At 40.5% G+C, this 26270-nt stretch overlaps 1 protein-coding gene across 1 annotated transcript in view; it reads left to right on the top strand.

Annotated features, from left to right (window-relative positions):
- The window catches only part of TMEM241 (transmembrane protein 241), a 47517-nt gene extending 25292 nt beyond the window's left edge, over positions 1-22225 (top strand). Inside the window, exons 11-14 of the mRNA XM_010574407.1 lie at positions 1975-2009; positions 3281-3350; positions 6127-6220; positions 22094-22225. Of these exons, the coding sequence (XP_010572709.1) occupies positions 1975-2009; positions 3281-3350; positions 6127-6220; positions 22094-22225 (331 nt within the window). The remainder of the gene's footprint in view (positions 1-1974; positions 2010-3280; positions 3351-6126; positions 6221-22093) is intronic.
- The last annotated feature ends 4045 nt before the right edge of the window (positions 22226-26270 follow it).

The raw sequence follows: 26270 nt of genomic DNA, 5'->3' as shown, positions 1-26270 counted from the left end.
ATGGGATTCCCATGCTCTTTGCAGTTCCCTTTGCTACTGGCATTTCTGCGAATGACACTGGGATTCACCAAAGCATGCCAAGGGCAGGCCACCAGTGCAGTAGCCTGGTCACGTAGAGAACTGGGACCAGCTGAGAGCAAGCAAGCTTGGAAACGGTGGCTGTGTTAATGCTGGAAAAGGGAGTTGGCCTGGTATAAGCACCACGCTGATGATACTGTACTGCTCCAGGTACTGGAGGTAGCTCATTTACAATAAGTTCAGTTTTCTAGCCGTCACCGTGTGTATTGGGAACCACTTCGAGCTCTTTCTCTGCCTTAACTTTTCATTGTGCAGGCTTCCATTCCTCAGCTGGCTGGATTGGCACTTTACTGCCATTACTGGGCTTAGCAAACTGTAAGAATCACTGGTAATTAGCTAGGGAAAATTGCCTAGCTTTAGCATTCATAACATTAATGTCTTTTTACCTTTGTAAGTGCAGTGCTTGCTGCTTATCAAGCAGCAACCTCTCCAGATGCTCTTTTCTCCTTCTCCATCTTGTCCTTTGTGATTGTCATGGACCTATGTTGTTGGTAATTGGAGGAAGCTGTAGCTCTGCTTTGGAAATGTGCATGCTTCTCCCGTCTTAAAGCGTGCCAGAATATGTTTCTGTAGCCTTCTAACCTTGGAAACAACATGGAATGAAAAAATTTGGAAAAAAATCAGAAATTTACCAGAAGAATCAGTAGCACTGAAAAAGGCTCTGTACAGCCTATACCGCAAACTCAGAGGATGGTCTTTGTAGGACCTCAGAAGTCTTAAGTGATACTCCAGGTAAAGAACTGGTCACAGCTGATTTTTCACTGGTATCTTTCTGAAAAGTGTGCATCATTTGGGCTGGTGCTTGGTTTTATTTTCATGGGGGTTTTTTAAACTTGTTTCATTGCAGCATTTGTCCTTTCTCAAACTGACAGTTTGGCCATGAATGTGCAGTACCTGCACAATCACATGCATAATACTCTGTGTTTGACTCTTATATGCAATATATGCACATCCCTATAAAGCGGACATCGGTACGCACACAGCTGAAATTAATCCTTGGACAGAAAGACACTCAAGTCTAGACACAAGTACAGTTCTCTGTAGATTCTGTCTCAGTGGTGTCATCAGCTGGCTGAACAGCAGGTCTGTTGAAAAGGACTTGGGAGTAACAGTGAATGCTGAAATCTATATGAGGCAGTAGTGCATGCTCATGGCAAATTAAGGCAAACTATGTATTGGGTTATGTTAGAAGGAATGTGTCTATCAGATCGAGAGAAGTTATTATGAGCATTGCTGAGGCTGCAGCTGGAATATTCAGTTTTGGCCCTCCCCATTCAAGAGAGATACTGAGAAATTGAAGATCTAGCAGAGGGCTACTGACATTGTTAGGGACTTAGAGCACATGGCATACTGCAAGGAGAGTTTGAAGGAGCTACTCTGGTTGAGAGTGGCAAAGTGGAGACCAAGGTGTAACCTAACAACTGCCTACACCTTCTTGAAAGGGAGTTGCAAAGATGACAGAGCCAAACTCTTCTAAGGAGTAGCAGATGGTATAAAATGGAACAACAGCCATAAATTGCAGCTTTGGTGGTTTAAAGACGGGACATCAGGAAAAACTTCTTCACTAGGGTGGCTCTGGGATAAGTTATCTAGAGAGGTATGGAATCTCCATGCTGGGAGGTTTTTGAGACCTGGCTTTTTGAGACAGAACCACAGAGGACATGACCAAATATTGGTGATAGTCCTGCTTCAGGTGAGAGCTTGTATTAGGTGACCCCAGAGATTCCTTCCCAACCAACTTTTTTTTTTTTTTTTAACTGATACTTGTGCCTCAGTTATTGTACTTAACTGGAATAAGTTTCAGCATGAAAAAACAAACACAAAGCTGTCAATTTATGATGTTCAGGCCATGTCATAAATTCTGTAGTATATAATTAATCTTTTTTTATTTTTTAGTGTGGTGCTGTTGGCTTCTGCATCCCATCCAGCAGGTAAAGTGGATTGAGTTGTTCCTTTTTTAGGTTTCCATATTGCCTTTCCTTTCCATGCATGTTTTTAGAGGCCAAACCCTGTACGATTTTAGCCCTGGAATTCAACAGGAATATGACCAATAGTATAATCTCCTGTAGGAAGAGGAGAGTAGGGTATATAACACTGTGTAATTTCCATGATATTTACTAATACCTTTCTTAGCTGCCCTTTGCAAAGAAGCAGCATGGGACAGACAATAAAGATCAGCTTTTGAGGTGGTGCATGGTACAGAACAAGGCTTCTCTAGGTGAATATGTCCTCTTCAGAGCAGTGTCACAGAAGTCCATATAGAACTGAGTTTCCTTCTCTGCATTGCTCTCAATGCTATGCGGAGATTTAATTTTGTTGCTTTCATAAGATGTATCCCATCGCTTGAGTCCATGGCAGGATTTGAATTAGCAAAAGATCAAAGGCTAAAAATGGAGAAATTGAAAATTTGATGGTGGCTAATATTCCTATCATGCTGGTGTTTTAATAGTTAGAAGGATAAAGATGATCATCTGTTGCTTTCACTAGACATTTGCTCAGTCAGAAAAACAAAAGAAGAAGCATTTAAATAAACATAAATTCCCCCTTTTGCCTGTTGGTGCATATTGTGTATATACCATTTCCCTACCAGGATAGACAGACGTGTTAAGCAAAGTAGTCCTGCATTTCAAAAAGTGAAAGATGGAGCTTCCTCCAAATCTGTAGAGCCTGAAGGCCAGAGAACTCCTGGGAATTGTTGCTACCAAGATCAACCAGGGCCCGGGTTCCTGGAAATGCAAGTACTTGAGAGCTCTACTTGGATCTGGGAGAACTTTTTTAAACCTCTCAACTTGCTCTGTGTGACAGAGTTCAAATGCCAGAGGGGGAAGCAGGCAACATATGTCTGTGGTTCCTGTTGCTTCAGTAGGAACTACCACGAGCTCTGTAATAAAAGTGGATATGATGCATGTCTATCCACTGGCAACTGTTGCTTAAACAGGATCTTTATACTAGCAAAGAATACTCTCATGTATCACTTTCCCCTTTTTCAACTAAAGGCGGGAACTGGCTAGAAGCAAGGTCAGAGAGAAATCATTAAACACACTAGAAATGTGGAAAGCATCATAAATGAAAAGTCAGCCAGCTGTAAAGGCTCAAAGGAATGTTAAACTAGTAATGTTCATATAATTGCTGTTCCCCTGCTTGTAACAGTGGGTAATTTTCCCCCCCTGTGTACCACTGAGTATGTTGCTTTGTCCCTCAGGTGATCTCTTCAGTGCCTTGGACTTTCCATTCCTGTACTTCTACAGGTTTCATAGCAGCTGCTGCGCCAGGTAACCTTTCTATAACAGGACATGTGAATGTTTTCAAAATAAGAGATCCTGTTGACTCTCAGTTACCTCAGTTAAAAATTTTGGAACATGCAAAACCTTAGTTATACTAGTTTCTGCTGGCATAAGCCAGTAAAACTGCAGGTAATATGTATCTGTGCATATCTCTGGGTATGCATTTGAAGGCCTGAGATTCAAATGTGCTGGAAGTGTATGTGTTTATTTGAGTGAGTGCATTCTGATCAGGAAAGTTCCCAGTCACCAGTAAAATAATTTTTACCTAACGTAGCAAAGCTTTGATAAATAGCATCTCTCAAATGCTTCTCAAGTGGATTAGCCCTTGTAAAACTTGCTGTTTGCAATGATTACGAAGCATTAGTCTTCAGCAGTATATGGATGTACATGGATTTATTTGCCTGTACATCTTGTTATTTGGCAGAATGCTTTTTTTGGGTAAAAGGGAAAAGCTTTAACAAGTGTTCCTTTATTTTGAGTAGCAGAAGTTCACTGCCCAATAGTGTCATACTCACAGGGCAACGTAAATATGTTTCCTATAGGTCTTAATTATCTCAAAAAAAAAAAAAAGTTATTCCTGTCTTTCTCCTCCAGTCTTTTGCCAAATTGCCTATTTTCTTTTTAGAGGGGAAAAAATATTTTCCTGCTAACTGATGGCAAAAATATTTCCTGACTGTTAGGTATTTTCTTAGTTGTATCTGAATTTTCCATTAAAAGGGGATATTAAAAATGATTGTTAAATAATTTCCCTATGTACACAGTTTCTTGGTACGAAAGTAGCTTTTTTCAAGGGTGGACTATCCACACTATGAGTAACTTGCAGTTAGGTATTAATGAATAAGTTGTTCCACGCTATGTAGGTGAAATCTATTTCTTCTTGAAGGCAAGGTCTAACTGCAGGCACTAATGGATATCTGTCTAACCCAGATATTCTTCTCTTTCACTTCATTAGAATTTTACCACTGTTGCAGCCTCCCACTTCTGTTTCCATTGCCCCAGCTTCAGTACATGTGTAGTAGATAGCACTATACGCTACAGCAATTGGAAAGGAATAGTTAGGTGGAGAAACAAGCATCTCAGTTGCTCTCCTACATCTTGTGGTCTAGTGTCTTTGTAGACATAAAGGATTTGGAGGAAAACCTATTCAAGGTAAAGTAAGGGTAACTGATGCAGCTAAATCTACAACCTGTGCAGAATGTCTGAAGCATTAGTAGTAAGGTCCAAAGTGCTCCATTTATTTAATGAAATAAATTGGTGTTAATTGTGACATCAATATTTCAGGTATTACAATTAGCTGTTTCACTTTTTATATCTGAATTACACTAAACAGTTTCAAATCACTCTGACTAAAAGTCCTTCTCAGCAGGGCAGAAGATGTGGAAACAAACTTAAGCCAGCTACTGGACTTTCAAAAGTTTGGGCAATGCTGCTTCATTGAACTCACTGACTTCTGAGAGTGGAATGCTCTACTGCTCAGCACTTCATCCTCTGCAACAAGGAGCGAGCTTGAGCCTATCTTTATCATCAAAGCAGCATCTGCTTTCTTGGCTCCAGACACAGTGGATAGTCCTTTGGGGTCTCATGTTAAGGCTCAGTGTGAGAAACCGTAGTACGTCCTACTCCTGGGCAGTTATCTTACCCTACTGTTTGGTGTATCAAAAACACCTGTACTGACATGTGGCTGAGACGCAACTTTGCCACATGTACTGAGCAGGGAACAGCACTTGGCTGAGGTGCTGGAGTCCAGCATGGAACTTCTGACCTGGGGAGCCGCCATCTTCCACCCTTCCTGCTATTGCAGAGAGGTGACCAACTGCATTGCATCACTATCCAGAACAGCATACCCTCTTCAAATACCAAGGCACTTTTTGCCTCACCTACTATATGCTGTGTTGATTCTATCTCCTTTCCCACGCAGCTTGCCACAGTACTTTGTAATCTCTTACACCTCTCAACCAGGCACACAGTAATTTGTGCCTTACATATTTTGAAGTCCTTTTCTATTCCCTGCTTGCTGGTTTACACTATTTCACTGGTTCACAACCAGTAGGTTGTAAGTATGTCACAAGTGAAACAAAATCCAGAGCCAAAGCTTGTAAGCTCTGTGAGGTCCAGCTAGATGTGGAACAGAGTTTCCTTAAGAGTAGTCTTGGCTACAGAAACGTTGGGGACTACTGTCCTATATGACTTAAGAATCAAAATTCCCTTAATCGTCAGCAGAGAGCTTTGGAGTATTCTGTTCCCAGCACTACTGAGTCATCTGTCTATTTGTTATACAGTAGAGATGTATTTCACTTCCTAATTGGAATTTAGGCTTCATGAAGTTTAAACAGCTTGAAAGCTTCAGGCAGAAACTTTCCAGTGGTTATTTTTTCAGTTCAAGGCTCTGTGGAGGTTGAAGTGAGTTGGTTGCCAAACACATGTGGCTCCTGTTGAAATTAGCATTGCCTTTATTCAGAGCCATTTGAATGCCTGAAGTTAATATTTCACCTCATGTTTCCAATAATCTCTACTTTTCTGATTATGCAAGTGCATTAGAGACCAGCCATAAGAGCGCCAGACTTACTTTACTCAGACTGTAGTCACTGACTGAACAAAACCCGAGATGTACTGGACATAATGTAAGCTCTTTGTCCACCAGTTTTCTTTCTCCAAATAGGATTAACACTGCAGTTTTGCATTAGGAGAACCAAGCTGCCTGTAAGAGGTTGCTTAGTTGAAATTAAGAGACTTTTTATTAACAAGCTTTCCCCATTCCTTGCAGTGGACTGTTGGGATTCTTTCTGATGTTGCACACAGTGAAGCTAAAAAGCAGCACAACCTCAGGGCAATATGCAGCATGGAGTTTCCTTGCAAAGGTAAGAGAAAGTCTGTCACAGGAACACAGTGGATCTGTGCTTCTCCCAGGAGAACTGAGGAATTTCTGCATCTCTCTAGTTTCCCTTGCTATTCCTATTTGACTCTCCTAGGGCCTGTCTGTGCAACCTGCACGTAGAGTTGAGGCAACAAATATCAGGTACATAATAAGCCAGGATTGTTAGCTGAGATGAAATACTGTATATAGACTGAGTTTAATGGAACTAGGCTGATTATTGCAGCTAAGGATTTGGCCTACTGAATCCCAGTAATACAAATCTATACTTTAAGGTGTTTTGGAGAAGAATACTCCTTCTGAGAGTGTGTGCACCAGCCGTTGTCTTCCCTGAGCCAAGAGTTAAAACTAGTTCCCTGAAGTTCAGTACCAGAACTCCCACTGTTACCGTTGCAGGGGAGAACAGTGGATGTCATTTGCCTTGACATTAACAAGGCTTTTGACAGTATCTCCCACCATGTTCTTATATCCAATAGACTGTTACAGTCTGGATGGGCAGACAGATGGGTAAAAAAATGGTTGGATGATCAGGCTCAGAAGGTAGAGGTTAATGATTCCTGCTCTAATTGAAGGCTTGTGACAACTGGAGTAGCACAGGGGTCTGTCTTGGGACCCATCCTGTTCAACATCTTTGTTGAAGACTCAGAGGTGATGGAGTGTACTCACATTTGCAAAGGATGCCAAACTGGGAGGACCAGTCAATAATGCTGAAGGGCAGTGTTGCGTTCCAGAGGGACCTGGACAGGCTGGAGGAATGGGCCAACAGAAATCTTGGAAAATTCAACAAGGACAGGTGTGAAGCCCTGCACATGGGAAGAAAGAGCCCCTGACAATAATAGAGGCTGTGGAAAAGGACCTGGGGATTTTGGTAGAGAGCAAGCTTAACATGAGCCAGCAATCTGCCCTGGCAGCTAAGAAGGCCAAAAGCATCCTGGGTTGTACTAACAGTAGCACAGGCAGTAAATTCATGGAAGTGATCGCACCCTTTACTCAGCACTTGTTAGACCAGGGAACCTCGGTTTAGGCACCTCAATACAGGGAAGGCATTGATAAATGGGAGCGAGTTTGGCAGAGGGCTGCCAAGAAAGTCAGGGGGCTGGAGCACTTGCCTCGTGAGGAACGGCTGCTGGACCAGGCTTGTTCAGCCTCGAAGAGAGACAACTTTGGGAGCACCTAACAAACAGCAGCCACCCAGTAGCTATGGAGAAATTATCAAGACGACAGATCCAGGCTATTGACAGTGGTGCATGGTGGGGGATGTGTAAGACAACAAGTGTAAGTTGAAACAAGAGAAGTTCAGATTGGGTATAAGGAAACATTTTTCACCCGGAGGACAAGTCAGGCAGGGGCACAGGTTGCCCAGGGAGGCTGTGCAGTCTCTGTCTTTGAAAGTTTTCAAGACCCAACTGGACAAAGCCCTGAGCAACCCGGTCTGACCTCCTAAGGTCCATTCCTGCTGGAATTATTATATGATCTGTGGATCTAGGGTCTGGCTGTACTTGATTTAAGTTATTAACAGCTCATTTGTTAAATTATCAGTGGTAAATGAAGTCAGAAGAGCTTGTCAGACTCCTTTTCCCTGGTTAGATTTTACTTAGTTTCATCAGTCCCAGCTAGGTCATCTGAAAACCACAACCTTCCTATGTGGTTTGTGATCACAGCTTTCCTACTACAGTGAATGAAGCTGTCACCTTACCAAAAAAAAAAAAGACTTGCATAATACACTTGTTTAGAAACTGTAGTCAAATGAGTCTTTGGTTTTTCTGGGGATAACAAGAAGGGAGTAATATGTCTCATTTTGTGCTTTGCAAGCTGTTCCACACTGTAGAAGTCACATAGAGTTTCTCACCAGTCTGAATTTCTTCCAAACATTCTGACTGTGCATATTTTAGTACCTTAGCTTTCTTCTTGCTCTTTGGTAGCAAGTCAACTGATCTAAAATCCTGTACATTCTGGGTTGGGGATGGGAATAGCTGGCTTTGCTAATAGGTGTTGTGAATGAGGAGAAATGGTTCTACATGTGGTATTTATGACCTATCTGAAAAAAAATGCAGACAAAGATGTGTTGTGAAATATATTTTAAGCAGATTTGGGTCCTTCCCAGCTGAAGTGGATCAGAGCCACAAAGTCTGGACTGGATCAAAGCTTTCCCAAAGTTCAAGGGTTTCTAGATTTGTGGGGTTTTGGCCAACTCTAGACATAAGTTAGACAAAGTTTGTTCTAGCCACTGTTGTCAATGAAATTACATGCCTTTATAGCAACTAAAAATTTGTCCCTGTGTCACTGTGATAATTTAATCTGTTCTTCAGCTTTAAAAGTCTGTGTTTGTTAATGTGCATGGTTTAAATATCTTGCTTAGGAAGGGTTTTGTAACAGAGTAAATTAGTCCTTTTCCTGTTGTAGCTTCTAACCAGCGCTCAAATTATACGTCTTGAATTGAGTTCAAAGAGGGGAAGAAGTACTAAGGACTTGATATCTGACTGTAGCACTAATAATTTTATCAAAACTTGCAGTTTCCCTGATGTCTTTCACTAGTGTTTTAAAGCTTGCTGTAAGAATGATTTTAGGGCTCAGTCATTACCATCTGAGGCACCATGAGGAGCATGGAAGGACAGCTGCTCCAAGTGCTGAAATGCAGCTGATTTTGGGTTAGAAGTCAGTGAATGCTTAAAAAATTTGGGAACACTGTATGTCAGTTTTAGAACAAGGATCAAAAGAGACTGCAGACGCAGATAGGCAGAGAGCAAGAGCTGAAGTGGAGCTTGCCTGCAAGGGTAGGGGCTGATCTACCAGCTCCTTCAAGATTCTCACAAGGTATCTTGTAACTATAAGGAACTATAAATTTACAGATGGGGTTGTTAAGAAAAGTCCTATCTATCTGATCACTAATGCTGCTTCCTGCAGGTGTTTGGAAGTGTTAAAACTACATACTGATCCAGCCCAGCGTTGCCTGGGTATGAGGGCTGTCTCAATCGCATCTTAAGTCATCATAAGTGCAGAAAAACAGTGTTTAACTAGTACTGTAAAAATGTTTAAATCCAGGTGTGTGACTCCCTTTTAAAACAAAAAAAAAGGAAGGAAGTTAGTGTGGATAAAGAATAAAGATAGCAAGTATTTGAATCTAGACTTGCAGAATGAGATCCAGTGGAAAAAACGCCCTCTGCTCACAACGACAGCTTTGCGTTCCCACATGAGCATTTTTCTTGGATTGAGTAGTGCCCTAGATCATCCTCTTAATCTCTCAGACTGACTGGAGTTTTCACCAGCAGTTGGAAGGGAGCAGCGTTTGAGGCCAGAATATGTTTATCTTGCAAATGAGCCAAGAAAGGAGAATGCTGTAGTCCTCAGACAGCAGTGCAGGTCTCTAGGGAGGTGCAGAGAATCAGAAAATCTGTTTTCCATTTGGATGCTTTGTACCTATGTGACTGATGAGCTGGGGCTGAGATTGTTGCCACCACTTCATTTCTTGTTAAGTGCCGATAGACCAATAAACTAACCATGAGATCTGATCGGGCCTGCTTTGCAGATTCAAGGAGACATTCTTTGTGAAGCCCACATATTTGGCCTCCCTGCCCTCTAATTTTTCATTCATTTAAAAAACAGAGCTGGGTTGTAACTTGTTTTTATGATACTTTGGCTGCAGCAACTTAATCAATGTATGAGGTTTTTAAATTCTTCCCTGTAATGATTTCTGACAGCTTTCATGTCAAAGCATTGCTTTGTGCAGAGACAGACGAAGCACAGGTTTCATCTGGGTATATAGTCCTGTGTGATATTTATAGCGACAAATGCTCTCTGCACTTTTGCTGTGAAAGCAAATAGCGTGTGTTAGTCATAGCTGTATAGATTCATGAGAAATGCCAAAAAATCACTAAAGTGATCTGTAAAACAACAAAAAAATGCTTTTAAGAAGCCCAAGAAATATGGAATGCTTTGTCGTAGCCTTGCACAGATTTAATCCCCAGAAGAGCAAGAATTTGAAGCTGTACTGAGATTTCTTGTCTTAATTTGAAAGCTATGCTGGTATCATGGGTCATGTACTGGAAAAAAAAACTGGAGATGCTTATATATACAGACAGAAGCATCTGGTGAGAACACTAATGAGCTCTAACAGTGCTGTCACTGAGTTTGTTTAGATTAAGGCTGCCAATCTGTATCTGGTGATGAAACCTGTTAGGGTCTCTAAAAGTTAAGTAGCAGAAATAATTTAAATCATTATTAGAAGGGAAAAATGGTAATTCAGAGCTTTTCTTCAGCAAGATACTGGTTACTTATGAATTCATATTCCCGTATCATGTTTAGTGTTATCCCAATAAACTTGTAGTAGGGAGTTCAGCTTGTTTCCAATAGGAACCTATTGAGACAGCTTGTTATAAAGAGGAATAATAAATGGGAAGGTCAGTGGACTTTGGATTCTCTCTTTCTTCCTCCCTCATCTGAAGAAATGAAGGTGGATAACTGAAATCAAGTTGCATTGAGTTTTATACTGGTTTTCTTATGGATTGGTTGGAAGAAAATTTGGATTAATCTGATCAGGAGTATGCAACTCTTTTCTATGTGGCCATCCTATGCACCATTATGTAATCTTTAGTGTATCTGAACAGCGTTGGAGGCTCCCCAATACATAAAAGCATCCCCTGACAGCTGCTTTGGTTCTTTGGTTGTTAACTTTAGAAGTGTTTGCCCCAGGTCACCCTATGTTTAATGCTGACTGCCAGACATTGCAAAAGTAATTTTGCAGGAGTGTCTGAAAGAGTATCTTATCTGTGGGTGCTGTGTACCTAACTGTAGCCCACTGTACTTATACACCAGCAGTTATAGTCTTCCCCCAAAATATATAACAGCTATTCAGAATGCCTCCTGTGGTCTTTGATGTTATATTTTGTGTCTGTGTATCTGCTTCTTTGGTCCCCATGGTGTCTTGAAGAAAATGGATAGACTAGATTCATCTTCATGTCAATGCAAAAAATGGATGATATCCCTCTTAAAGACTGGAAAAGTACTGATGTTTTTTATTAAAGCAGAAATTATCTTTTTCCTGCTTCTCATGAAATGGAGAGGCCACAACTGCAAGCCTTCTGAGGCTCGTAGCCTGGTTATGCTCACTGGATCTCTCTTCACACATAGCAGTTCACATAAGAATTTTATCTGCTTTAATTCCAGGGGCAAACCAACCAAGAGAAATAAAACAAATTCATGCTTTTCCACATTTTTGCAGTCTTAAAGCCTCTGCTAAAGCATGCGCTCATATTTGTATATATCTTAATTCCTCTCTCACTGCTGCTTAGCATGCAAGTGCTATAAAATATTCTGGTCCAGAATGTTAGTTCCTTACTTCTGCTGAGGGCCGTTTACTTGAAGAAGTAAGTGCCAGTCTAAGAGAGTCCTGCCATTGGTACCTTCTGAAGCAAATGGCTCTTTGTTCACCTCTGCCCTAATGGGAGAAGATTCTGGATTGAAAGATATGTTTAAAAATTTTATACAGATATCATAACCAGAACACGAATGTGTTTGGTTATCTAGCACTTGCCCACTTGGTTATGTTGTAGACTGAAGTAGTGTCTTCTTTGCATGCTGCTGTGCTCAGGCAAAAGTGACAGTGAGATTCTTGGCTGAAAATCACATTGCTTTCTTGGCTTGGACCTCATAAAGCTTTATGCAAAAATGTCATAAACTCCCACTGGAGTTCCATAAACACAGTGCATTTTTATTCGGCAAAGATCCTGCACTGCGTGCAAGTCTGTCTCAAGATCTCTGCTCACCCAACCTGGAAAAACTGTGCAGCCACAAGCCAAAGCTCTGGAAGAGAGGGAGAATCGTGTGCTAGACCTGGCTGGACTCTGCTGGTAGGTGCTCTCTGCGGCACCAGTGTGGTTTGAAGTGCATCTCTAATCTGAGAGAGGGAGTTTTCATGTCCATAAAGCTTTCAAGTATGCCAAGAAGGGGCTCATAAGAGTAGGAGTGAGCTTCTTCCATCTATGCACCTTGTATACTCTTATGCATGTGGATATGCACACACATATGCATAAAGATAATTACAAATGGTAAAAATCCTTATTGATTTGTGGTTGGTCCTCACTGAATGAAATATGGACATTTATTCTTGACACATATATTTGATTCCTGTGAGTCATCATGGGGACTATGCAAATACCTTGGAAAAGAAAATGTGTTTCTCAGCTGAGCTTGACGAGAAGATAAGGCAATCACTGCGCTCTTAACTGCATCTTAAGGGTCTATAAAAAAGATCAGTTGCTAAAATCTTAAAAGTATAGGTTTTTGGATGGTTTCCATGGAGACAGCTTGATAGTTACGTTGTAGCATCCAACACTAATTACACCATATAATTGTTGGGAAGACATCAGTCTCCATAACAACTCCTTTGTGTGCTACATGACCACTAAGCCAAGTGGCACAGGCTCCCTGGGGCACTAATGCAATTTAAGGAAGCTGTCTTGTAAGAATAGCTGAGACTTGTTGGAGATTTTGAATCTCCAGGTAATGGAAAATTTTAGTATGTACATTAAGAAGTGTTGTATAGGGCTGCAGTTGTGTGTCCATTGAAAATGGCTGCTACACAGCATTTGGGCATGTCATGGTCTCACAAAGAAGTACATAAAGTTATGTGTTGCAACTTGGGGGTAGTATCGCAGCACAAGTTTCATCTGTACTCGATATAATAAATCCAGTCTCAGCAGACATTAGTTGATAGATTGAGCCCTAAGAGATGCTCTGAATTAGTTTGTTTCCTTTTATCCATCAGAATTTCCATTTGAAGTGCATCATGTACATTTGGTATTGTCATTCTCTTGAACATAAAGCTAACTGCAGAACCACTAGCTTGGAGTATGTCTTTGGAAGGTACTTTTTCACCCCTACCCTTGACAAATTGTCTCTATATACTTGACAGTAGAAAATGACAATTTAAAAGTGGATTTTGTCAAATCTAACAGAATTTTGAATTGCAGAGGATGCAGGTTCACTGGTTCCTCTGCGTAATAGATTCCTAGTCTCCCATGTTTTTATTTGGTCTCTTGGAGTTACTTACATACGGAGAGCTGAGACTGGGAGATGAATCATAAGTGTGACAAAGAGAAGACAAAAGAACGAGATCTGGTTTGGAAATTGTTTCCGTTGCTAATGTACTGATGTAAATGCCAAAATTACATGGGAGAACTGTGCACTATATAACATACTAATGTAGAAGGTTTCAAAGCTAGCTAAGGCTAGGCTTCCAAAAATGAGCAAAAATAGCCACATTCTTCTCCCTTGCTGGTTCCCTGTTCTTTTCAGGATCTGGATTGCTAGCTGCCTTTTTGATTCTTAAAGACATTCATGGGTGAAATGTCTCCAGACTGCCTCACAAATCTTGATCCTGATCATTGACCTCTCTGATAGGCACTTGGTGTCACACTCCAGGTTGCTTTCTTCAGAAACTTCTCACGTTAGCGAGCTGCTGCTGTCTGAAACAGGTCTCCCTGTCTTTCTCTTCCTCTCTGTCCCCAACTCAGAATCAATCTTTGCAAAATCTCAGGTGCCTTCATTTCTCAATCCCACTCTGTACACCTGTTCAAGGATTAGATTTTGACTTTCAACAAAAGTCAGCCCCACAGGGCTCTGGGGGAGGCAGACTGAATGGTTTATGTCCTGTCCCAGATATATGTGGTGCTCAGGGAAATCACATAGGCTTCAAAAAATCTCAGGAGATGACTGTGAGCTGTTCTCACTCTATCCACGGCTAGCATGGAGAGGAAGAGGGCAGAGTTCAGCCTCTTCTTGCAGAGGCTTTCTCACCCTTTCTGAGGGAATGGGAGGCCAAAGACTATAGTGAACTATGGTCACTTCTGTCACTGTCTTCCCATGCATGGGACATGCAGGGACTGCTGAGGCCCATAGGGCTAAGTGTGTAACCTTGTGACATTGCTTATAAAAGGCATTGCTCAAAATGGATTAGCTGTGTTAATGTTTTAAAAAACATTTTTTTGAGTGTCATGTTTTTTAAGGTTTCTGATGGAATATTTTGACCTTTTGTAACAGTGAATGGTTAGAAAGCCCTAGAAAGACTTTTGTTCTTGAATGGAAAAATAAAACCTTAAAGAATACCAATTCTTCCTTGTAGTCCTTAGCATAATAATAATAATAATAATAATAGCATGTTGATTTCTTTCCATTACATCATTACTAAAACAGCATAAACACACCAGAGAATGGCAATGCAGAGACTCTGTCTCTGTTATTATTGTTGGGTTGTATGGAAAGGGGTCAGCAGGGAGATTTAGTTATCTGGTCTGGGAATTGGTTGTTTATGAATTAGGTTTTCCCAAAGGAGTTGTGAGATGGGAAATACAATAGGAAATGGACTTTATACATGCACAGAAATACCAAAACTGTAAATGTCATGCGGGAAAGAGGTTGATGGAAACTTGCTATTTTTGCTAACAGATTTTTAAAAAATACTTGATTACACATCCCAAAGTTTCCTGTGCTATTTTTGATATTAGTGATATCCTCCACAGAGTTCTGAATTAGTCATGACAGAAAAATGTTTTACATCTGATAATGTTGACAAGAAACATAAGCACTTCAGGTGTTTCTATAGATTTTAACAATGGAAAAATGCATTATATTGCTTTTCACTAAAATATTCCTCTTAAGCTAGGCATCCTCATTTGGTTCTGACAATATCCTTGAACCCTTGCAGCAATATTTGTGCTTTCCGTGTATAAGTAAAGCAGCATGCGTAGGATCTGTTCTCTTATAGCAGTGATACTAGGGGCAAGAAGAGGTTTGAAGATGCACTCAAAAAACACAGGTCTTGAACTGACAATGTCCTCAATCTGCAGTGTTCAGCCCGAGGCCTTTGGGCAATCTAGCATGGAAAGAACAGTCGCTGAGAATGTGTGCAGCATCCTACCCAGCACCCCCCTCTACAGCAAGGTACTCCAGATATGATCAGTCTTGGCACAACGGGCCAGTTCCTATCTGGGTCATTTGAGCCAGTTGTGGAGGTGGCTTCAGAGTGCACAGCTGGGTGGGTGTTCACCTACCTGATGTCTATGTGGAAAAGTTCACTGTTGGCTTCCCATTTTGCTCAGGGGATATTTTCTGCTGTCAGTCTTCTGGTCTGGAGTGTGAAGGTGTTATCTGGTATAGGGCAACACCTAAGCACATGGCTTCGGACTGAGTGTCCAGCTGACTGTTGAAAAGACCTTCAGTTCTTGTGATGCATGGAAACACATTGGTGTAGCCTGTAACATACCTGCCTTTGGCCCCATTTTCTTGCCTTAGTCTTCACTATGTGTGGCAACTTAGTTGCCATAGTTGCTTGTGGTCCCTTGAACTATGTTCTTTTGCACTTTGAGGGAGAACAAACTGATAGGGGTTGAAAGTATCAGCCTGGTTAATTTGGACTTTGGTAAGAATTATGAAGTGGTGCACATAAAGTGCCAATTTATCTGCCTCCAGGAAACTCAAGTCAATTTTCCTTTTCTTCGTGGACCCCAACTGCTAGGAACTTTACACTCTGCCTGCTGGAACCAGCTTTTTTTTTTCCTCCCTGGATGCCAGCTGAGCCACCACTGAGCCACTGCTGTGGGAGGTCATGGTCCACCTGTGAGGAGTTTGGAATTGCCTCCTCTCCCGCCTTTAGTCAGACGTCCTGATACTGCAAGGCAGTTATAGTAACAGTTCCTGCCTGATCTGGCTATTGGCCCACCCACTGGCATCTAGCACTTGGGAGGAAGATAGACATAGGCAGATGCTGAGCTCAGTCCCCAACTCCTTTTGTGCCAGATACACATAGCAAACTGTCAGTTTGCCTGTTAAATTTGCTGCTTAAGTGTGACAATGAAAAGCATGGTTGTCTTATCTGGGTTATCAGCCTTTTCTGTCTCTTTATGGTAATCTCTATTTCATGATCTCATAAGGGTTAGATGAGGTGAAGAATCACTTGGAATGCCAAAAGGCTAGCTCTTGCTGAGCTTAACATAAGATGAAGTGTATTTTATTGTGGTATTTTACAGGAGCAGATTGTTAGAACAGCTGGCTACTCCCCAAAACTGAAAAGCAATACTTTTGAAATCAGATAGAAAAAATAATTCTTTAACACAGTTTACCGTATTACTGACCAGTAAAAATTCAGGGCATCAAACAGAAGATAATACTAAGACAATTGACTGAGTAAAAGTAAAGAGAAGTATACTTTTTACAGGTTCAGATCTGCTCAAAAGGTTTTAGTGACTGGGTTGCTAGTAATTTCAGCAGAATCAGACATTATATGGAAATCTTTCTAGGACAGAAGTGGAAGGATTAACAAACTGCATGCCATGGGATGTAAGTTTTGTATCAACTAAGGTTAAGATGCAAATCCCTCCTTTTCTCTGATGTGCACATTGACTGCAGACTTGCTGCATTAGGGGAGGATCATAAATTCTCCTGAATTCTCTGCCATCAACCAGTACTTGATTAAACAAACCCTTGGTCCACTCCAGTTGGTGTCCGTGATCCTAACAGGTAGAACACTTCACTGTTGTTGTTGCTGTTGCAATGCTTACTCCATTACACAAATATTTAATAATTAATAAAATAAGAACAAGATGATGAATCACATTGCCCTGTCAACTTCTGAGCTCAGAGGTTTCAGGGGAGAGACTAAATGGCAGGAGCAGTTTAAGGCCTTTGCAATAATGGGGCAGCATAAAAGGATGAGATAGGCTGAAACGACAGAGGAAAAGTACAGTTAAGCATTGTAATGCACGAAGCATTTACAGGAAACAGGAGGCGTTGGGTCTTAAGTTTGGTATAACCCGGAAATACAAATATATTTCAGCTTTTGGTCAAATACACGTTCATCAGCAGTCAATCTTGTAACAGCAAGAATGGACAAAGCACTTCTTGGCAAAGTTGAAGAAAATCAAAGGCCTAAAGAAGCCTTCTCGTATCCCTCGTTAAATGACTTTTGTTGTCCTTGCTTGACAAAGCTTCAGCTCCATGGATTGTGCCTCTCGTTTGCAGAACTGACCCAAACAGATGCTATTAGTCTGGTGCATGTATGTACACCTGTTTGAATCATGATTGATAGTGTTTCCATGTCAGCAAAGCACGCTTCTGGGAGAACGTACATGAATTGTGCAGGGTTTTCCCTTTGTCTCCTTAATACAGAACTGGAACACTGAGAGTAATAACAGTATCTGGATTATGTTTTCAGTGGTCACATTTAAGAGAAATATTTAAATATGAACTGAGGTACTGTTAAAATTTAGTTCTGTACTATAACCACTCTACACTTTATAGGCTGAAGATAGGTGGCACTTCATTAGCTATCTCATTAGTCATAGGAAGGGGAAATGTATGTTTTGGCCATTATCTCCAGTAGTGGAGGGAAAATGCTTCTTGTTTTGGCTTTCTCTGTATTATGACAAAGTCTGCTGTTTGTGTTTAAGTGAAGGTAGGGTGGAGTGGCTACTTGGTGTTCAAAAAGAAATTGCTGCCATAATTTCAACCCAATCTAGTATTTTACAAGGGGCAAAGAGTTTTGGTTTTCTTTAAAAGTCTCAGGATATCTTTCACTTTCTGTAGGAAAGCAAAATGAGTTACAACGTGCTTGTAATAGTTCAGCCCTATCTCATCAGTGACGTATGTTTATATATTTCTATGCTATATATAATATGTGTTTATATATGAATGCATATATAGATACATGTTTATACATTGATAGATATAGGCCTTTCTGAAAAGAGTCTTGTCTTGTTCATGTCTGATCATTGTAAACATGATGATAATGTCCTGTTTCTTGTAAGAGGAGTATTTTCTTACACAAATTCTATTAATTACACTCTGCAACATAAAATAATTGCTGTATCTTTCTCCGTGGTGGTTCTTGTAAGGTTAAAAAAAAGGAAGAGAGTGCAGAACCAAGGAAATTAAGATATTGCCACGAATCAGAAAGGCTATCAGTTAGCTATACATTAAATCTTTGTATGGCTGAGAGCTGTAAGACAGGTGCCACATACCTTAAAGAGGTGAAGGCAGAGGATTCTCTAGAAGTGATTCAGAGGCAAGAGACAGATGGGCTTTTTTGAACCCTTTCTGCATTATAGGATGGGGCTGGGCACACAGCTGGGTTCCAGAATAACCTAGTAACCACAGCTTCAGCACCCCCTAAAGGCTCATGCTCTCCCACAGCCAAACTCCTAATGAGATGCATACGGTGCAAGAACAATAGCTTGGCCACCTTTGTCTCATGAGGAATAAAAGAATGATGAAGTTAGACAACTATTCGTCAGTTCTTTTGGCATTCACATGATGCTCAGGGTTAAAAAATAGTTACTGTAGCATATTAATCTGAAAGGATTATACGTTAATCGTTGACAATGTATTAATCTGCTAAAACAGGATGCTGAATGACTTTGAGGAAGCTGATACAACCACCTATTGCTTCAGTCTTGCACTTGCAGGATCAGCGTCTTGGTTGTATTGGTCATCACATCCTGGAAACGAAAAGTATGTACAAAAAACAGCCCTGAGAAAAATCTTCATAAATGCGATAGAAAGTAGAGGATGGATACCTAATTCTCTAAATAGTGGAACTGCGTACAAGTATCTAGGCATAGAAATGCAGAGGATTATCTGCCCTCTAAATGCATACTAGGGATAATTAAGAAATCTTTCTTACAGCAGTTGAAAAGCTGATACATAAAAATATTCCTCTGCCATACACAGATTATTGTTTGGGGTATTGGTAAGGTAAAAAAACCCCATCTTAAAGTATCTGATGATTTTGCTAGAGTCCAGCATTTATACTGCTTCTGTTCTGAAAACATTTTAAAGGACAGGTTGCTCACTATGTTTGTCATTTGATCTACCCTCTCCCTCTTTTTTTCATATGTTTTAAATGCAACATGCAGATGATTTTAAGCTGGGTCAGGAGTTAATTGCTATGAAAACCAGATAGATTCATTTACACTAGAACTAAGTTTTAACATTAGGCATTTGACTGCTAAGGCGTGTTTAAATACTGGCTGCTTTTGAGTCACAGTACACGGAACTATTTCTTAAAGAACCCCTGGAATTTACCATTATTGTTTTAATAATGCTCGAAAAAATAAAGAGGAATAAAATATAAGGAAAGGGTAGAAGAGAGTGACCAAAACCTCCTTTGAGAAGAATGTGCTTTAGGGAAGCTGGAGGTCTGTGCAGGCATTTAGGCAAATATGAAATAAAAGATCTCGAAGAAATTTACAGCAGCTGGTAAAACTTCCGTGTGGCTGGATCAAAGCTGTGTGGATCACGAAGTTGCTGACTCTGTCACCGTTGCCATGGTGCCACTGTTGCCATGGTGCCAGCATCACCAGGCTATCCTTCAAGTAACAACCTGTGTGTTGGGAGGGTTAAAGGGTTTTCTTCCTTCAGGAGAGCTGAGCAGAGTCCACCTATGAGCAATGTGCACCTATGTATGCTGTAATGCACAAACTTATTGCACTGTCTGCTGATTTCATAGACTGACAGTCTCCACTTAAGTCTGTCAGGGAATGAAAACCCTTAGGGCATGTCTGCACTTTCGTCAGGCTGTGAGTGTAATGCAGCAGACATGCTCAAGTTACCTTTAAACTAATGAGCAGAATGGAGAGCAAAACCTGTTTTACTTTCCCCCTTTCCCCAATGTATCTCACTTTGGATTGTTTCTTTCCCTTGTTTAGGCTGCTCAGCTTTTCAGGCAGGATCATGGCATTGCTGTTTCCTCTGTATAAACCATTATTTTGGTGGCTCAAGGCTAAAGCTTCATTACTTATCCTTGGAAAAAGCTGTGTCTTTGCTTAAAATCCTTCCTTGTAGGTGTTTTTGTTAGTAGTGCTCCTTCAGGGGGCTGCATTATCACCTGAAGTCATTAGGTTAAGCAGCATATTTTGTCTTGCCTTTTGATTGGTAACAACAGACCCTCAGAACAAAGTTGAAAACTCTCACAGGTCATTTCAATGTGTTGATTAATACAACTGAATCAATATCTAGGGGAAGGAGGCTTTACAGGAGAGTTGGTCAGAGGAACATTGCCCGCATTTGCTGTATCTCTTTTAACAAGATATTGGCTTTGGCACTTTAAAGGTGGTTTGCAAGGAGCCTTCGAGCTTCTAGAAATGATCCAGATTGCACGGAAAGCCTTCTCATTGCAATAGGCAATATGCTTGAAAGCTTCCAGGAAGGGTTTTATTTCCATGGTAGATCATCCCCAGAGCTCACCTGAAATTAAACAGTTAATACTAGTTTGATTTTGGTCTGTTTCTGCGTGCAAGATTCATTTAGATACTGTGCAGGATGGAGATCTCCTGTGCACAGTATCTGCAGCTGTTAACGGTGCTTTATTTTGATTGATGACCATGGGAGAAAAACAGTATTTTTTTTTTTCTCCATGTTTTCTTTGTATTTAATTTTTCCCTGCCCTATTTATAAGCAATCAGGTTGTGTTTGACTTTAGTTCTAGTCCCATCATATCTTTCTTGTGAGGGAGGACATGTACCATGTTTGTCATCTTTAGCAGGGATTTTTGCTGCCGACTTAACGGCAGGTTTCCAGTGACTACCAGCCTTCCACAATTGGTGAGCTTACTGGTGGTCATTGGTGCCTCTCATTGTTCATTGCTGACTTTCTGCAGTTTGTGAAACTTCACAGTCAGGACCTGCTCTACAAAGCTCTCCTCTAAAGTCTGGGTTATTTCAAAAAGGCTTGTCAGTGCACTCTGGACCACTTTAGTTAGGGTTTAGACAGGGGAGATCCAGGTCCCTTGTTCTTCCATGTATTTGGCTGCCCCAGTCAATGCCTTGTTCATCTGTTTCTGTAGCTGCTGGATCTCTCTGAATCAAAGTATTCTTGTTAAGATGCAGAGAAGTTACCCATCTGGCAATGTTTGGTTGCTTTAAATTTGGATGTAGGAAAGCAGAAGAGAGCTAGATAGAAATGGCTTGTAGTCCAGCTGAGATGAAAAATGTATGTAAATAAGGAGGAATGGTGTCAATAGCTTAGAAAATTCATGTGAATTAATGAATGCAGACGATGGCATTAAAAGATTAACTGCTCCTTTTTTCCTATTCTGAAGACTTTTGTTTGTTTTTGCTAGATCTCCATACCTGACATAAAATTTTGTGTGCACACATGTACATATGCTTAGTCTCAAGTAGACATATATACAAAAGAGATGTAACTCTGAAATCTGGGAAATTATTTCAGTGACTCTCCCTCAAGAAACAAAAGAGTATGTGGTGTTGCTGATGTTTGCCTGCTGTAATTTTTGCCTTTTTGGTAGTACTGGATTGTCTTGATGTAGCTGTTTTCAGTGGCACTAATAGTGATCCATTTCCCTGGCGATTTTTGATGATTATCTTAACAGCTGGTTAAAACATGCAGAAGAGGGACAAAACAAATATTATGTCTATAAAAAGCTTGACATTGCTTTAATTCCACCAGTAGAATGAAAACAAAGGTTATGTACATCAGAAGCTTTTTTCTGATGTTTTGAGAAGATGACCTGATGATAAATAGAATGATTTATTTTGAACAGTGAGAGAACTTGATGAGCCATTTCAAAACACTGTCTTTGGAAAAAAATACGCGTTTTTCTAAGGACAGAGGTTTTGGCAGTTTGGGGAAGTGCGGTTACAAGGATTGCCTCTGTGTACACAAGCTAAGGAAAACTTTTTGTAAAGTATTCTGTGTTCACTTACAGCAAGAACTATGACATTTAACTTTCTAGCAGTTTAAAAGTAAATCAGAGGAAACACGCTTTTTATATGGTATGTACAAGTATAGTTGTAATACTAACAAATCATGGTCATGTCTGGACTAAATCCCCCATATCTTTCCATTCCAGATAGGAAGATTAAATCAGAATCTAAATTTTGAAAATGTCCTCATCCGTGTTCTTGGCTATGTAAACAACATGTTCCTGGACACCTCAGAAATGCTAGATACTCAAAATCTACAGCCAGCTTTTGCAGCTTGAAGATCTGTCTCTAAAGCAATTGTGGAGTCAGGGGTGGAAGGGATAAATGCTAGCTTGGTCAAGAATGACTCATTTATCTAGCCAGTGCTGGCTGGTTTGAACTGATCGAGAATTGACACCGTAGAGGCTATGGGATAACCACAGCTAATTGGTGGAGAAGGCAAGGCAGCAAAGAATGCAGAGTCCTGCATTTCTGTATCTCCCAGGATCCAAGTTTCTGCTTTGTCAAGGACTGGGAACCCTTAGGATGTCACCTCCTGTCTTCAAGCCGCATGTCAGACTTACCAGAATTTTCTGATGTTATGTGGTCAAGATATAGATCTAACAGGAAAGCTGGCTCAGCAGGGATCTTGCTTATTCTTAAGGTCCTTCAGCAAAGAATTCTCCAAACAGTCTTTATTTTTTATTTCGCTATCTATAAAACTAAATTAATTTCTAATTCTAAATGAATTTCTAATTTTTTTCTTTTTTTAAAAAAACCACTCTTATGAAATAAATTTTGCTTTCTCTCCTGAGCATTTTTTCTTGCCTGACCATAATGTGATTAGGAGAAAGGAGGGGATCATTCATGTCATGAGTTGTGTAGTGGTAGTAGTGCCTCCCTCCACTCATGAATCACTAAAGCAAATTTACAAATGCAGGTGCGTGAGACCACATTCTTTCCTATGCCTCCTTTTTGCCTGTGCAAGGGTGATTTTCTGTGCTGGATTTGTTCCCACCATGCGACAAGTTCTTCCACACATTGGGATATTTCTGCTTTATGAATCTTGGTCTCTTACCCAGCACTTCAACAATGCTGTCATTTTTCTTGTTGCTGGTAATTCAACCTGATAAGGAGCAAACTCCAGACCTGTGAAATTGATTCCCTTCTCCTTGGATCCTGAAGTTGGGCACTGTGTTGTCCTTCAGAGCGGCTTGTTACATGTAAATGACGATGTAAGCAGTGTGTGGGATGTTGTATAGCATCCAGGCCTGTCTTTGGTTCCCAGAATGATGGGAATACCTGAAGTTTTCACCCTTTTTTGTGGGGAACTGAATCTGGGAATCTCTTCTAACCAAGAAGAAGTTTGAAACCTCAGACTGTGGGTTAATGCTGTGGAGCCCCACATCTCTCTGCTTTGCCAGGCTGTGGTGTAGCAGTACCCACCCCAATCTCAGCCTTTCAGACAAGCATTTCACCGCTGAGGAAACACAGACTTTTTTCTGCCTAAGTGATTCCTCATGATCCTTCCTTAAAGCTTCACCATAGTTCATGCCTTAGCAACTTCTGATGAGTTATCTTTGATGGTCATGATTTCTCTGATGCACAAACCCTAGAGTTTTCACATGTCAGTGGTCATTAGGTACAATGATTACAGCCTCATCTGTTTCTGTTTCGGTGTTTACAATAAGCAGGTCTTTCCTGCCACCGTCTCCTTGAAATATGTTGCTCCTATTCAGAAACTGGAGCAGGGATCTCGTAAGCTTTGTTTCCATCTTTAGGGACCAGGTTGTAAGGTGATGAATGAGTCTGTATTTCTCTGCTGTCCCACCCTTTCTAGATGGGTCCAACCCCACTTCTGGTACAAACTTGTAAAAGGGCTGCTGTTTTAAGACCCTTTTCTGTGGCATAATCTAGCCACAGGGCTAGGTTGCCCTGTTTTCTCTCCTGGTTCTTGTTCACTCCCTGTACTACAGTATTTATGTAAAGAAGTCCCATCTGTTCTGTTTTGTTTTCTAACTATTCAGGCCCAGTCTTTGTTCTGGGAGTCCTGCAGCATTCTCCCTGTGCTTGAGGTGATGCTGCTGTAATCTTCTTTCTTCTCCTTCCTGGTGGGATCTGCAGTCCTAGATCAAGCAGGCTATCTGCATTACCATAGAAGCTGTTTCATCTAGGGTAAGTTGGGCTGGGCTGAAGAATTTCTGCAAGTTGTGTCCTCCAGCAGTGGAGGAGGTCAGCCCACTCTCCTCTTATGCACAGACCTTGTCCCAGGTAAGTATCCATCACAAGGATATGCTTACTTCCTTCAATGCTAATACATATTGTAAAGAGCTAGAACTGGTTTTGATTGAGATAACAAACACAGTCTGAAGTGCCAAGATTTTTGTTTATTTATAAAATTGCTTGTAAATAACTCAGTGATTGGAACTATAGAAATAGTTGAGATCAGGTCAAATAGGTGTTAATAAAATGTTCCTTTAAATGGGTCTTGTTTTCACAGTACAATGGAGTGACACATTAAATTTAGAGTGATTTATTTTAAGACACAATCTTTTTTCCTTTTTTTTTGGTGCAAGGAAGGGTTTGAAATGATTTCTTAGGAATGAGTTCAGCTCACATGGAAATGTTTTGTTAAATGATGCTACACTCAGATTTTCTTCCTAATCACTGAAAGCTGTGTCAGAATTTTGTAGAAATGTTCACAATATGAATGTTTTTAAAAATAGCTTTTGCAGTACTGCCTGGTCACAGTTCCTTTAAGCAAGTAAGTAGGCAGAGTCCACTGAGCTATTCATGTTTCTAAAACTGTTGGGGTTCAACCATCCAGTCTGTATCATTTGGTAGAATTAGTTACTGTATGTCAAAATCTTGGGGACCTTTGTTCAAAATATGCTGGTTATAGCTAATTAAAATTTTCCTTTCCACCTTCTAGTTTTAAAGATTCACCACCAAAATATATTTGGAAATCATTAACTTAGTTTGCCCTTTAACTTGCTTTCTTTTGTCTTGCAAGCTCATGCCTTTTCCTAAGGCATCTGAATGCCTAGGAGGACAACTGTGACCTTTAAAGTGAAGAGAGAGAGATTACTGCACTTAGCATGTTTTGGTTTTTTTAAAGGACATTCAGAACATCTATGTAGGTGTTGTTTTAGTTTAAAAACTAAATGTGCACTTAAAACACTTAGGAAAATGCTGAAGTGTACTTAAAGGAAAATTACCTTCTGAACTATGTCCCTAGACTTTAGATTCTTCCCTTGCAAGAAATGATATGGTTAGCTTCCCTGAAAACTTGTTTTTAATTTTTAAATGTATTCCTCTTTTAGATAAACAAAGGTGGACATTTTAGCAATGTGTTTTCTTTTCCTTTTGTTTTGTTTTGTTTTTTTTTTCTTACACGTGCTTACTTCATGTGCTCTTCCAACCCACATTTTGTTTCTCTTTGGCACTGAGAGACTCTTACATAATTTTTCAAAAATACAACAGTGTTCTGCGGTAATAGTCCAAAAGGCTACAGCCTGCATTTTTGCAGAGGTTTGGGATGATTGCAGTAGAATGGTGTATTGTTTTTGATAAGGCCTGTTTTCGGAGGGTTCTTAAATGCCTGTTTCTCTGCTGTTGGCCTCTTCTCAAGTTTCTAATAAACAAGACTCTACAAGGGAGTGGGTGACACAACTTTAACTTGTGTCACTTCTCAAATACAGCATTTCAGTTTCTTTCAGGAGAACAGCTTAAAGAAAAAAATGGTCTGTAGATACCACAACTGCCATCCTTCTTTAGTTCCTGTTTACATGCTCGGTAATGAATATTGTATATTTTTATGTAATAAATTAGCATTAGCCTAAGAGAAGCTCAGTGTGGTTAATTCACAGTCATCCACACTGATGAAAATGAGAAATAGTTCCTTGTAGGTCAGTGCAACTGCTGCAAGGTGTGTAAGGGGAGAATCCAGCCTGCTAGAACAAGATGTGGATGTATTTTAGAGTGCTGCATTTGAACTGGTGGATATCCAGCCTAGGAGCTGTATTTAGGTAAAGTGCATGAAAGATTCAGCTCCCGAATGGTTAACTTCCACTGTTTGGAGTAGGCATCAGCTCTCTCTGGCTGCAAATGGTTATGAGACAGGTCAAGGTGTGACTTGAATGTGGACAGTTGCAATATCATCTTCCTGAGTTTTGAAGAATAACTCTCAGTTTGTGACTTGTCCTTCTCTGTCAGTCTCTTTTGGGTAGTCATATGTCTGCTTGTATGTTTACATAAAAGGCTGTAGGGGTAGAGCTGATGCATATCTTTGATTTTCCCCTGGAGTGGGAGCTCACTTGTCCTGTTAGCTTCCAGCTTTACAGC

Source organism: Haliaeetus leucocephalus, unplaced genomic scaffold, assembly GCF_000737465.1.
Source record: "Haliaeetus leucocephalus isolate CR32 unplaced genomic scaffold, Haliaeetus_leucocephalus-4.0 Scaffold428, whole genome shotgun sequence".
Taxonomy (NCBI): Eukaryota; Metazoa; Chordata; class Aves; order Accipitriformes; family Accipitridae; genus Haliaeetus; species Haliaeetus leucocephalus.
Note: the sequence above shows the minus strand (reverse complement) of the source record. Positions and strands in the feature narration are given on the sequence as shown.